The sequence below is a fragment of the Anser anser genome (genome assembly GCF_964211835.1).
Source record: "Anser anser genome assembly, chromosome: 15".
NCBI lineage: Eukaryota > Metazoa > Chordata > Aves > Anseriformes > Anatidae > Anser > Anser anser.
In genome coordinates, this window is record NC_139736.1 from 1,496,148 (window position 1) to 1,509,907 (window position 13,760).

A 13,760-nucleotide genomic window follows, 5' to 3' on the forward strand; every position below is an offset into this window, starting at 1 on the left:
TCCGCCAGCTCTGACTTGAAGCGGAACATTCAAATTCGACATCAAATGCAGAGCTGGTAGTTATAGGGTCTTGTGTTTCTCTGTTTAGTTTAAGCTGACCAGCAGCTGCCACTTAGGAATGATGCTTCTTCCCCACAAGAACCCCAAGCAGTTTCTTACAGCTTTGTGACCTGTCTCCGTGCCCGAGGAATGATGAGAGCGTATGGAACACACGTAGAAGGGAATTAATCTTCTGAGTTATACTTTTACACTTTAGGAAGACATGACATGTCTAATGGAACGTGTTCTGGTCCATCTGGCCCTGCAGGTTAATGAGGAAGAGGATTTTCTTGAGCCCGTTTGTTCCTGATGGATGAGATGATCCAGAAAGCCCTTTACTGCTTGTACAACAGCTCGATACTCACAGTTTGACAACAATTAATTTTGCAGGCAATTCTTTGCTATAGCCATATATTTGGCTGATTACGAAAGGATATTTTTTGACACTGAAAATCTGATACTTTAACATGGAAACATTAACTTAAGAAAAGGTACTTAATGTGTTTTCAGTGTCAAAGCCAGCTCTGCTTTTGCTTGGAACAGCTTTCGCTTGAACATAGATCTCTCTTAGATTGCAAATTGGCGCATTCTCACTGGAAAAGAGACTGACTTTGTTTTTAACAATCTTCCTGCCTTTGTGAAATTTTCCACTAAAACAGGACACTTTTTACTTACGTAGCACCAGGATGCATTGCAGTTGCAGCTTTTACTAAGACTGGAGTCATCATCAGTCACAGTGGGAAAAAATATGGTGAATTTGGAGCAATGTAGAAGTGCACTAAGAGTTGCCTGTTAGAACACTAATCTTTGCTTCCTCTTTCACCTCTTCCAGATTACCAGGAGGGACAAAATGCTACAGAACCATTCCGTACTTCTCAGGATGATGGGAACTGGACTCTACTTGAATGTCCTCCTGGCTTCCAGTGGTGTCATTTGACTGATTTGTGCTCATTGGCAAACAACTGCTGCAATGCGACAGAGTGCACCAACAGTTCTCTTGCCAGCAGCCCCGCGTCCCTTCAGCACAATGAGAGCCAGCCCAGCTATCAGCTCACCAAGGAGTTTCTCTTCACAGTACCAGCTGGCCCTTCCTCCCCCTATCTGGTCAGTGTTTATTACTGCTGCGCCTCGTGGCTGGGTGGGCGGGTGTCTCTGGGTGCTTTGGGTAAAGTAAGAATTGTTCCCAGTTTGCAGATGGAGAAGCTGAAGTCCATTCAGATGAAGCGATTTGCCCAGAATCACACGGAATACTTGGCAGGCCTGGCACAGGGCTCATGCCACCACTGTCTGTTTTCTTCTCTGCAGGCTGTGGCTCCCTGCAGTAACGACCTAGTGCAGTCAGTTAAAACACCGTGCAGCCTCTCTGCTATTCCCATTGCACTTAGCAAGTGCAGATAGAGCATAGAGCTGAGTTCCTTGTTAGCACATGACATTTTTGGTTTAAAGTGGCCAAGGAGAGCAGAGTGGTGAAATATTTCCCCACGCAGCGTTTGGATCTGCGGCTTTTCTGTGGGTTTCCCTTTGGCAGTAAATCCAGCTGTTTTGCCCAGGCAGGAGTTGGGTGCTGAGTGCTCTCAACTTGATGCATCAATCCAAAAATGTTCCCTCTCTCTGCAGGTCACATTCAGAAAAGAAGATATTTTTGTCAGGGCCAAGGATGTCTTCAGTATCCAGCACAGCGCAGGCTTGGGCTCGTTCCTCCAGTGCCAGCCAAGCCCCACGTCCCCTTACAGAACCAACTTCTTCAGCACAAACTCTTCAGGTTGGGCACTCGGGCCGTCTGCCAGCTCCGCCGGCGCCACCTGGATCAACAACACAGTTTGCTCTCTCCGAGTCCGCTACGCCGAGGAGCAGCGGGTCCCGGTGATCAGCCCCCACAACACGGGGCTGGAGCAGCCGGGGCACTACACGGTCAGAGCCAGCGTGGACAACGGGCCCTTCAGCGCCAACCTCTCTTGCACTTTCTGGGTCGCCTCCCGGGTGTCGGGCCTGCGCGTTGTCCACCCGGCCCCCCAGGGAGGCAAGGTGTACGTGCCGTCCAACCACACTGCCCTGCTGGTCAAGCTCTCCTCGGGCGCCAACGCCACAGCCCGCTGGCTGGGCGACAACCACACCGTCCCCTTCGAAGGGAGCTGCCCCGCGGCTGTGGCTCTGCTGACTTCCGACTGCGCCAGGGAGACCAACGACACCTGGTTTGCCGTGCTCAGCCTGAGCGGGCTCAGGGAGGGGGCCAGCAGCCACGTGCTCGTGGCGGAGAACGCCGTCAGCTCCCAGAACATCACCGTCGTAGTGAAAGTGGAGGAGCCCATCCGCGGGCTGAGGGCCACTCCTGACCCTGAGAGCAGAGTCCTGCTGAATACACGCGTGGTGAGTGGCTGCTGCTGCTGCTAATTAATGATTTTTAGCCTTTACTGCTGACGGCGTGGGTTTGACAAGAGGAGGACTGGGGGTCAGGGCACAGCGCTGCTTGCTGCTAAGCGCTGGCTCGTGGGCCATGCAGTCAGCGTTGCTGCTGGGACGTGCATGTGGCAAAACCCCCTGCTGCTCGCTGGCAGGAAGGCAGCTCAGCTGTGTGCTCACTTTAATTCCCTCAGGTAAGGCAGCACGTAGTGTGAGGGGCATACCGGCTTTGCATTTGCCCAGGGGATCGCTCAGAAAATTGATGTATTATCAGAGGCCAGTGATTACCTCCTTTTGACTTGTTAAGGTAGTTATCCTTTTAGGCATTTTGATTTGCTCTACTAAATCCTTACACCAGCCGGCTGAAGCTATAGGCATGTTTCACCCATCCATCAAAGTCTTGGATTGCTCTGGTGTTTGCAGTCTGTTTTTTTTTCCCTCAAATCCGCTGTCCCCAGAACTACAGCCGAGCGTAGGAACCTGTTTAATAGCTGCCCGTTGATATCTGTGAAATGCTGTGTTCAGCTTCTGGCTGCTTGTGGCAGAACCCTGTGCCTGCAGTGCCTTCTGGTCTCACCCTCCCTAGCTGCCACGGTCTGCTCAGGAGGCATGGTAGGAGGGAGGAAGAAACCCTGCCCTGTCCAGCGTGAGGCAACCACGTTAGCCTTTGGGTCAGGCAGCGTCCATGGATGAGAGTCAGAGACTGAGTTTGCAGGTGTAGGTGAAGCTGAGTCGTTTCTGTAAGATTTCAGAAATGTTTTCAGCCAGCGAGGAGACCTGATGCCCAGAGCAGAGCATTACGGTGTGGGAGCAGGCAGTGTGGCTTCTGCTCCCAGCTCTGCTGCTGGTTTTTAGGGTCGGGGTGTGCAGTGCTCTGTCAGTGACACAGCTGCAGATGGTCTTGCAGCCCTGTGTCGTGCTCTGAGAGTGCTGTCTGACTGATACGTGATGCCTCCCGGTCTGGCTCTGCTTCTTCTCCAGGTCATCTGGAGATCTCCTGGGAAGCACTGTGCATGCTTTTCCCTTGCCCTAGTGTAAAATGTCCTCATGCCTTTCAGAGCTACGTCCCTGTGATGGAAGCCGGGTCAGATGTGACTTTCCGCTGGACAGTAGATGATAAGCCATCTTTCACTTTTTACAATGTTGTCTTCAACGTTATCTACCAAAGCCCAGCTGTGTACAAGCTTTCGGTAAGCTAAGGCCTTTCCCATAATACCATTTTAATCCTGGGTTTCCATTTCATCCCGCAAACTAAGCAGGAAAAGCAGCAGGGAGAGGAGAAAGCAGAGGTTTCTGCAGACACCGTGCCCCGTTCAGGAGCTGCCAGCAGTGCAGGCTTATGCTGTGCGCCGCACTGAGTTGAGGTTTTCACTGGGCTCCTAACGAGCTCATCTGTTGTTCCTCACTGAGCTGCTCGTGCAAATGCACATAGTCGGTTTCTTCTTATGGCCTCCTCTCCTGCTGGCTTCTCCATCTTTCTCGTCTTTGTGTTCCCTTTTCCCCACGTTCTACTTTCTTTTCATGGGGTACCTGTCCTTACTCCCTCCCAGCAGGAACGAGGCAGTGACCCCCCAGCAGGGTGCTGCCCACTGCCTTGGCACGCAGTAGATGTGCATTTAGAACCAGGCAGGGGCAGGATTCAAATGTAAGACTTCTGTAGCCAGGACAGAGCTTCTGCCACAAGCTCTTCTGGTCTCTGTCCTGTTCTCTTTCTACTGGTGCAGACAGGAACAGTGATTTTTGTCATGACACCAGAAGAAGGAGGGAGGAATCTGCTTTGGAAGAGGAGCTTACCTCTGGCCAGGACATCTTTCTGGTTCATGCCATGTACTGCCATGCACAGTCTTGGTCTGGCTCCAAGCTGCTTGACACATTTGCAGGGTAATTGCTGGCTTCCTGAAGGGACACCAGCCCTAGCTCTGAGGGCACGCTCATGCTAACTTGCTGGGTTCAGCACCGTGCTGGCAAGCTTGGGTTGCTTTTACTTACGGAGTTGAAAAGGTGCCGTTAGTCTGGGCTCAGTGTAACAGGTCCACAGAAGCAGAGGCACAAACTTTTATCTGCTGGTACTTTTATCTGCTGGTGCGAGAGGTCCCAGCTGGGTTTGAAGGGTCCCTTCTGTCAGCAGCTCAGCTCTCCGGCAGGTGAGGAGATGGCAAGATGCCTCATCACTAGGTATTAGTGTTACATGCCTGGATAATCTTGCGGATCCTGCTCTACTTCTGTCATGCTCCTTCAGTCTCTCGCCTGTCCCTTCCCCTCCTCTGCCCAACTTTGCTCTCACTGTCTGCACCCACCAAGCACAGGGTGCTGGGGCTGCACTTGGCATGTTGAGTTTAGGAGTCCCCCCATCCCCACACTGTGCTTGGAGCCACTCACCTGCAGCTGTCCCAGGGAGACTGGGTGGTTCTTGCTCCCTCGGTGTCTGCAAGTCCCTGTGCTCAGCAGCTGGAAACAGAGCACGGGGCACACAGAGCAGGCAAAAGGATGGCTGGCAGGGTCAGGGCCAGAGGAGCCTCGGGATGAGCAGCCTTTCTGTCCTCTTGCTGGCCAGAACCAGCCCTTCCTTGGGCTTAGTGGTGGAGGTGTGGTGGGTCCAGTAAGAGGAGGCTGTGCCAGGTGGGTAAAACCATAAACCTTCCAGTTTATGCTGCTTTCCGGTGCCATTCAGGCCACTGCTTCTGCCTCCCTGTCCCCCAGGCTGCTCTTCTCTGACCTACCCTGCCCGCCTGCCTGGGGCGATCTCTCCCCGGTGGTGAAGCCCCTCTCCGAGGAGAGGGCAGCACAGCACGGTGATCCCAAACGCGTTCTTTGTCCCACTGTCCTTCCCAGCTCACCGCCTCCAACCACGTCAGTAACTTTACAGTCAACTACAACGTCACAGTCGAGATGATGAACAAGATGAAGAACCTGACTGTGCTGGGCGTCCTGCCGGTCCTCCCGCAGAACAGCACCGTGGAGTTTACAGCGAGAGTTCAGGTTGATTCAGCTGTGGACGCTCTGTTCCTGTGAGTCCTTTGCAAGTTGCCTGGACTTAGGGTTTTGCTGCGCATGACTTACCGGCCTTCCCTACATTAGGACTCTTCTCAGGGCCAGTTGATTTCCAATGTCCCATTCTTCAGCCGCTGTCTCACCGATTTGACATGTTAACTGCTGTCTAGTTAATCCCTGGAAGTGTGATTCAGTCACACTAGCTGGGACCTGTACTTCAAACCTAAAATACTTTTCTTTTAAAGGTTTGCAATGCTGCTTCAATGTTTAGTTCCCCCTCTTCTTACCAGTGCTGTGTTCCTCTTACAGCCACGGTTATGCAGCATTGGCACAGCTACTGCATTGGTACTTGGCATTATAATTCCTGTGTTTTTTTTTTTTTTTTCCAAAAAAAAAAAACATCCCTGCCTCTGAAAGACCCGAGCTTGGGGCTTGTGTTGAACAGTGCAACATGGTCTGTATATTTCTCCAGGTGGGATTTTGGAGATGATGTCCAGGAGACATACCAGTTCAAACCTCCCTACAACAAGTCTTTCCTTGTTCCTGATCCCAGCGTCCATGAGGTTGTAATCGAGCACAATGTGTCACACGTCTATGAACACCCAGGTAAGCTCGGGCTGGTTCTCTGTGGACGAAGGGACTCAGACATTTTTGTTGGGGGGGTCACAAGGTGTCTTCAAATAAAATGGCTTGCTCGTTCTTGAGCAAACTGCCGGAGGAAATGGAAGTCTCTAGCAGTTTGCCTAATTTTTCTGCTCTCTTCCTCTGCAGGTGAATACGCTCTGGTGGTTCAAGTATCAAACCAGTTTGAGAACCTCACCCACTTGGCCCCAGTTCACATCCACAGTTACCTGATCGATGTGAAGATGGAAGCAGAGGAAGATGTTTTGGTTGTAAGCCGTCCGGTCACCTTCAGAGCTAGTGCACTGCCGTCTCCTTACGGTGTCTGGTACACCTGGGACTTCGGGGACGGGTCCTCGCTGTTGACAGTGAGCCAGCCTACGGTGACCTACAGCTACTCCAGAAGAGGGGTCTACAACATCACCGTGTCAGTGAACAACACCATAAGCAGTGTGGAGACAGTGGAGTGTTACCAGGTGTTTGAAGAGATAACGGGGCTCCGTGTTTCTGTAGATGAGGCAGCCGAGCTGGGTGCAGCTGTAACTGTTAATGCTTCGGTGCAGACAGGGGACAGTATCACCTGGATATTTGATATGGGGGACGGGACGGTGCTGAGGAGCCAGGTGCCAGTGGTCGAACACGTGTACACAAAGGACATCAACTGCACCGTGAACGTGACAGCTCTGAATCCTGTGAACTCTGTCTCCCAAGCTGTTCCTGTCCGGATATTTGTCCTGGAAGTACTCAAAATAGACCCTACTTCTTGCATCCTTGAGCATCCAGATGTGCAGCTCACTGCGTATGTGACGGGGAATCCTGAGGAATACATCTTCGATTGGACCTTTGGAGATGGGTCATCCAACGTCACGGTCAGCGGGGACCCCGTAGTGATGCACAACTTCACCCGGAGCGGGACGTTCCTCCTCTCGCTGACCCTCTCGAGCAGGTTTAACAAGGCTCATTATTTCACCAGTGTCTGTGTGGAGCCAGAGATAGTCAATGTCACGCTTCTCCCTTCCAAGCAGTTTGTGAGGCTTGGTGAGGAGAGCAGCTTCCAGGTCAGCGCCATGCCCCCCTACCAGTACCGCTACCGCTGGGATTTTGGAAACAATGAGTCCACGAGATCGAGTGGGACTGAAGTCACCTACACTTACAAGAACACAGGGGTCTTCCTGGTGACAGTGACTGTCTCCAACAATGTCTCTTTCAATAACGACACAGCATTTGTGGAAGTCCAGGAACCCATTGGGGTAGCAAAGATTGAATATAACGGGACGAGGGTGTTGGAGCTGAACCAGATCTACCTGTTCTCTGCCAGCATGAATGGGACCAAAGTGAATTACTTCTGGGACTTCGGAGATGGCACTACCCAGCCTGGCCAAATCACCACCCACTCCTACAACAACACAGGCCACTACACAATTAGTGTGACAGGCCGGAATGACGTGAGCTCTAATGAGACCAGGATTGATGTCACAGTGAAACGGCGGCTTCAGGGGATTACCATCAATGCCAGCAGGACAGTGGTGCCATTGAACGGCTCGGTGACCTTTGTATCCACGCTGGTAGCTGGCAGTGCCATCCGCTACTCTTGGATCCTCTGTGACCGGTGCACTCCCATCCAAGGCTCCTCCACAATTTCCTACACCTTCCGCTCCGTGGGCACGTTCAATGTCATTGTGACAGCAGAGAACGAGATCAGCTCGTTGCAGGACAGCATCTACGTCTACGTCCTGGAACAGATCGAAGGCCTGCAGGTGGCTAGCAGTGACCTGGTGGAGGACATCTACTTCCCAACGAACAAAACACTCCATCTGCAGGCAGTGGTGAGAGAGGGGACAAACATCTCTTACAGCTGGGTAGCCCAAAAAGATGGCCATGCTGTGCAGACCTTCACTGGGAAAACCTTCTCCTTGAACATCCTAGAAGCTGGGAACTACACTGTCTATCTGAAAGCCACTAACATGCTGGGATGTGCAACCGCTAACAAGACACTGGAATTCATCGAAAGCCTTGGTCTTTTAAAGCCTTATGCCTTCCCCAACCCAGTTGCTATTAATGCCTCTGTTAACATAAGTGCCACCATAACCAGTGGCACTGGTATTACCTATGTTTGGTACCTGGAGGATGGCTTCTCTCCTGTTACATCCGAACCCTTTATTATACACTCCTTCCAAAGCCCTGGAACTATGGAGGTCATCGTTGGAGCAGAAAACAAGCTGGATTCGACCAATGCAACAATTTATGTCTGTGTGGAGGAGGTCATAGAGGGCCTGAGTATAGGCACTGCGGAACTGGACTGTAGGTATGTCTCATCGGGCTCCACCGTGGTCTTTGAGGGGGAGTTGCAGAAGGGGACCGAAGTGACGTGGCTTTGGGAGGTGCCAAACGGCACGTTGACAGGCCAGTCCGTGGCAGTCACGTTCCCCACAGCGGGCCTTTATACGGTCTATCTGAATGCATCAAATGACATCAGCTGGGCTCTGGCCAGCAGGAATATCTCTGTGCTGGACAGGATTCAAGGACTGGAAGTTCTTGCCAGCAAGAAGGTGGTAGAGCCAGGAGAACAGGTCACCTTCGTCATCAGGATGGTGTCGGGGACCTCCGTGAGTTACTTGGTGAGCATAAGCGGGGACTACTCCGTGGTGCTCAACGGGTCCAAGTACACGCATGAGTTCACCAAGAGCGGTGATTATTTGGTGACCGTGACCGTGCAGAACCAAATCAGCATCGCGCACGCCCAGGTGCTCATCTCCGTCCTGGAGGCCGTCCGCGATGTCAGGCTCCTGAACTGCTGCGAGCGAGGCGTACCCACGGGCACGGAGAAGAGCTTCAGCGCCCAGGTGGGGAGCGGCTCCCGCGTGTCCTTCTCCTGGCAGTTCTCCCTCTGGAAAGAGCAGGGCCGCTCCGTGGTCACCATGGCAGGAGAGAGTGTTTCCTACACTCCAGAAGCTGCGGGGCTGCTCGAGATTTACCTCCGTGCCTTCAACGACTTGGGAGGTGTCAATATCACCAGAACCATCCAGGTCCAGGACCCGATAGTCCACGTCTCCCTCACCGCCTCCAATGCCTTCGTCAACAGGACAGCGCTGTTTGAGGCCGTGGTGGTGCCCAGTGCCAGGGGCGTGGAGTTCCTGTGGACCTTTGGGGACGGCTCTTCCACTCAAATGACCAGGGTCGCAGTGGCCAACTATTCTTACCTGAGCCCTGGGGATTACCTGGTGGAGGTGAACGCCACCAATCTCATCAGCTTCCTCACGGCCCGCCTCACCGTCACTGTCAGAGTTCTGGAGTGTGAGGAGCCAGAGGTGGAGCTGGCCTTGCCCCCTCAAGTCGTGATGAAGCGGTCCCAGAGGAACTACCTAGAGGCACAGCTTGACCTGCGGGGGTGCATCAAGTACCAGACGGAGCACCTGTGGGAGATATACCGGGCACCCAGCTGCCTGAGCCTGGACGAGTCCAGCAGGATCCATCTGCCCAACGTTGATGTGAACAGGCCGCAGCTAGTTATACCAAAGCTTGCCCTGGAAGTTGGGAACTACTGCTTCGTCTTCATCGTCTCCTTTGGAGATACCCCACTGTCCAAAAGCATCTTTGCCAACGTGACCATGATACCAAGTAAACTGGTCCCAATTATTGATGGGGGCTCATACCGCGTGTGGTCCAACACGCAGGACTTAATCTTGGACGGGGAGAAATCCTACGACCCGAACTTGGAAGATGGTGAACAGACTCCGCTGTTTTACCAGTGGTCTTGTACATTCTCCTCCAAGGTAAGAGCATTTTTGCACGGTCACAGAGGGTGATAATTTGGGAGCTCCAGCTCCACGTCAGCTCCACTATATGCATTAAGGTCTGGGTGAAATGGTGACAAGGGGAGCTTTTGTCAGCACCTTTAACAAAGCTGCTCAGGAAGGAGGGTTGCAAAGATTGCCCAATTCCCGGCTCAGCGTGGTGGTACAAAGGTTTTGGGAGGAGCTGTGCAAGGCAGTCTGCTGCGGTCCGGGGCTGTGCACTGCCCCTGCGTGCTTCAGAAGCATTTGCACTGGAAGCTGAAGCATCCTCATTGCTGCTTCCTTTGGACTTGGCCTCTGCATCACAGTTTCAGTGTAGCTGCTTCCACAACCTGGAGGAATTACAGAGCTGCTGAGTGCAGTCCAAGGAGCTGAGGGCCCTGGTCCCTCTTCCATTAACAGTTCAAGGTCTCTGATAGCAGCGGGGGCCAGCACTGGACTTCAGAGGAGGCAAGTCCCCAGGAGGCAGTCCCAGACAAGTCAGTGTGCCTGTCCTCCTGGCACACCGAAACGATCTGACACTGCAGTGGTAAAAGGGCAGGGGAGAGTTGCCGTTCAAATTGTCATGGGAGATCCACCTGGGGAATATTTTTTTAATTGAATGCAGGATTGTTTTGCTTGTAAAAGATCATTGTTTTCTGTCTTTACAAAGTAAAAAGAACGTGAAGTGTGTGCGGATTAGACTTTCAAGTTTAATTTGACGTTTTTTGTGTTGTTTGGCAATGTTTATAAACTTTAATTCATGAAAAGTTAATTGCTATCAAATAAGAATTTGGAACTCAGATGAAATACAGGAGTGTTTCAAATACTTCTTACTAACCTGAAGAATAGGATAATGTGCTTTATTATCCACACCACCCCGTTGCTCCCACCCCGGCGGTGGCGTTGTGCAGTAAGGTCTGTGGCAGTGATTTGGCGTTGTGTGGACCTGAATGTTTTGGCTGTGGACTAACCCGACGTGCACCCGTACCAAGGAGGGTTTGAAAGTTCTTTTCTCCTTGCAAGCAGAGCTCGGCTGCAGGGTGCTCTCTGAATTTCAGTGCCAAGGGAGGAAATGTCACAATTCCCAAAGCTGTATTAGAAGCAGATGTGGAGTACACGTTCAACCTCACTGTCTGGAAGGAGGGTATGAATCCCGAGGCAACGAATCAAACCGTACGTACCACAAAACACTGTCACTTTCTGCCTTTGTGCGCCTGTTGCTGGGCACAGCCAAGCTGGACGTCTGCTGGATGTCTGTTCTGTCTAGAACCTTCCAAGGAAGAACTAGAACTTTCTGAGGTTCTAGTTCCAAGGTCTCCTTCCCTGGCCTGAGCCGAGAGCCAGCACCAGTCCCGTGGGGGGCTGTGGAAGGCTCTGCTGTCGGAGGTGCAGGGGAAGGAGATTTTCGGGCATCACTGGGGCTCCATAACCAATCCCACCCAGGTCATTGGCAGGAACAGACACGGGTATTTCCGTGATATATTCGTCTATGCAGCCTTGGGCTGTCCTGCCAGGCCCTTTTAGTTTCTTCCTTCCTGCGGAGCTGGGGTTGGTCTCACTGTGCAGCCTGGTGTTAGTCACCAGCAGCAGATCTGTAGGAGAACAGCAAAGCAGCCCATGGTCAGTCGCTGTTCCGCTGCTGTGTGCAGTGCTGGGCCCTTCATACGTGACGTTTCTAGGATCTTCCCTGATTTTTGCCCAGAGAGAGCTTCCTAAGAGTTGGTCCTTAATTTCACTGTCAACAGTTCCTCTCTTCTCTCCTTCTGAATTTTTTTAAGGGAGGGTTTTTAAGTGCATGTTGTTTATGTCAAATTAAGCCCAACACTGAATGCATCTGCAGTCCGACAGCAGTTATGGTTTATGTCAGAAACATTCATCGTGGTGTGTTTGGCAATTAGAGATATAGTTAGTCTGAAAATGGAAATTCTTACTGCCTGGGTTTTAAACCAAAGCTGGAGGATAAAAAGAAAAAAATTAAATTGATAGTCTTTCAAGGACATTCCGTACTATCTGGTTTCCATGCATGAGCGCAAAACAATGATTCCAGTGTCATAGGAAATTTGCAAATACTGGAGGAATGAATGAAGCTTCAATGCGCTCAGGCTTAATGCTGCGGAATATTTATCCCCTTTTAAAAGTCTGCCATACTAAACAGTGTCTTCACTACTGTCTTTCTTTGAATTCAGAATATTCACTATGCCAGGGCAGAGGGCTCTGGCCCGTGCTAGACAGTCCTGCTTCCTAGGGGATTAAAGGCGTTTGGACAAAGAACGGGGCAGAGCTCAGCAGTCATTGTGTCTGGAGACCGGTGCTTCTGAAGCCTTCCTCCCTCGGAGTGCTTTACCGGGGAGGTGTGGTAGATGCCTTGAGATGTGCAGCTTAGATCAGAGATAGAAGTCCAGAATAACACCCTGCTCTCTGGATAAGGCGGTTCTTCCACCTGCCGAGCAAGGAGCGTTTGATGCACAGCGGGAGTTGCATCTAGCTCATTTTGCCATCGTTCCTGTCTCTCCGGGACGTAGTTGTGCCAGAAGTGCTCACAGCACTCGAGAGCCCAGGCGTCGGGCCCTGAGAGCTGGCGTGCAGGCTGGTGCCAAGCTCGGTAGCTGAGAGCAGGAGCTGGCGAGGCAGCCTGGGGGACCGGGCGCTGCCTTTGCAGAGGACACCCTCAGTTCACCAGGCTCACTGGCTTGCTCTGAGCCCTCTGTTGTTCTGTAAATGCTTCCTGCTAAGCACCCTTTTGTGCCGAGGACAGGAACCCACAGCCCCGCACTGTGTGCACTGCAGAAGCGTGTGATCCCTCGGGGTCAGGCTCTGCACAGCTGCAGAGGCAGGGCCAGGGGTTTGGCCCCCAGAAAACAAAGGAGAGTTGCAGTTGCTTCCTGGAGCAGGTGCTCACCAGATGTTTGGTCTGCGTTATAATGGAGGCTTTCCTCCTTCCATTTAGACTTCTCTTTCCCAAGATGTAGTGCAGATTTCTCTTTTGTAGGGCTGAGAGCTGCCCTGAGATGCTCAGAACAGCAAAGTGCTTCAGGCAGCATCATCCCCACCCTAAATGGCAAATAGGACTCACTGGGAATTCAATAAGGGGTACAAGAGGGGCATTTTGAAAATGATTTGTGTTGAAAAATGCAAATAAAATAAACCCAGAATTTCCTTGATTGGCCCAGCTTGGCTTTGGGTGTCTCTTGAAAACTGGTGGCAGAACAACTCACCTCGCCCAGCATAAGAAAACTGAGGTAGCTTAAGTCTGACCTGAGATCCTTCGGAAATCCCTCTCTGCTGTTCCCTTAGCACAGAGTCGGCTGGTGCAGAGCAACTTCTGCTCGGAGAACCAGGTGCTGGGATGGCTGCTCACTGGTTAGATGTCTGTATTCTTGTCCCCCAGCCTCTCAGATCTCCTGACGGAGCCTCTTGTTTTCCCAGGTGTTCATCAAGAGGGGAGGAGTCCCTATCGTGTCCCTGGAGTGCGTTTCCTGCAAGGCTCAGTCTGTCTACGAAGTCAGCAAGAGCTCCTACGTGTACCTGGAGGGGACCTGCCAGAACTGTCACAATGACTCCAAGCTCGGGGTAAAGCCATCAGCAGTGCTGGTTGTTGCTCCACACTTGGTAGACTGCAGGGAGAATGGGGGAGTCAGAGAGGACAGGGTGGAAAGACTGAGTCCCCTGGCAAGCTGTCAGAGCTTCGCCTTGCCCAAGGTTGTGCCAGCTGCATCCTGATGGAGATAGCTGCTCTGGTGGGCCTGCAGGCTGCGGGACACGTGCCCTGTTAGTCCTCCAGCAGTGTCTACCCAAGGGGAGGCCTTGCTGCGTCGTTTTCAAGCCAAGCCTATGAGTGACCAGACCTTTCTATGCAAAGGCCACATTTTTCCTGTAACAGATCAGTAAAATGCTTTTATCTCCCTGCTGGTTGGCATTTCACACGCTGTTCTG

The 13,760-nt window shown here is 52.1% G+C and overlaps 1 protein-coding gene across 1 annotated transcript in view; it reads left to right on the forward strand.

The window, feature by feature from the left end:
* Window positions 1–13,760, forward strand: part of PKD1 (polycystin 1, transient receptor potential channel interacting) — an 88,723-nt gene that overhangs the window by 47,302 nt on the left and 27,661 nt on the right. Inside the window, exons 10-17 of the mRNA XM_083800147.1 lie at window positions 872–1,143; window positions 1,657–2,406; window positions 3,498–3,629; window positions 5,272–5,447; window positions 5,903–6,036; window positions 6,202–9,824; window positions 10,854–11,000; window positions 13,254–13,397. Coding sequence (XP_083656273.1) covers window positions 872–1,143; window positions 1,657–2,406; window positions 3,498–3,629; window positions 5,272–5,447; window positions 5,903–6,036; window positions 6,202–9,824; window positions 10,854–11,000; window positions 13,254–13,397 — 5,378 coding nt within the window. The remainder of the gene's footprint in view (window positions 1–871; window positions 1,144–1,656; window positions 2,407–3,497; window positions 3,630–5,271; window positions 5,448–5,902; window positions 6,037–6,201; window positions 9,825–10,853; window positions 11,001–13,253; window positions 13,398–13,760) is intronic.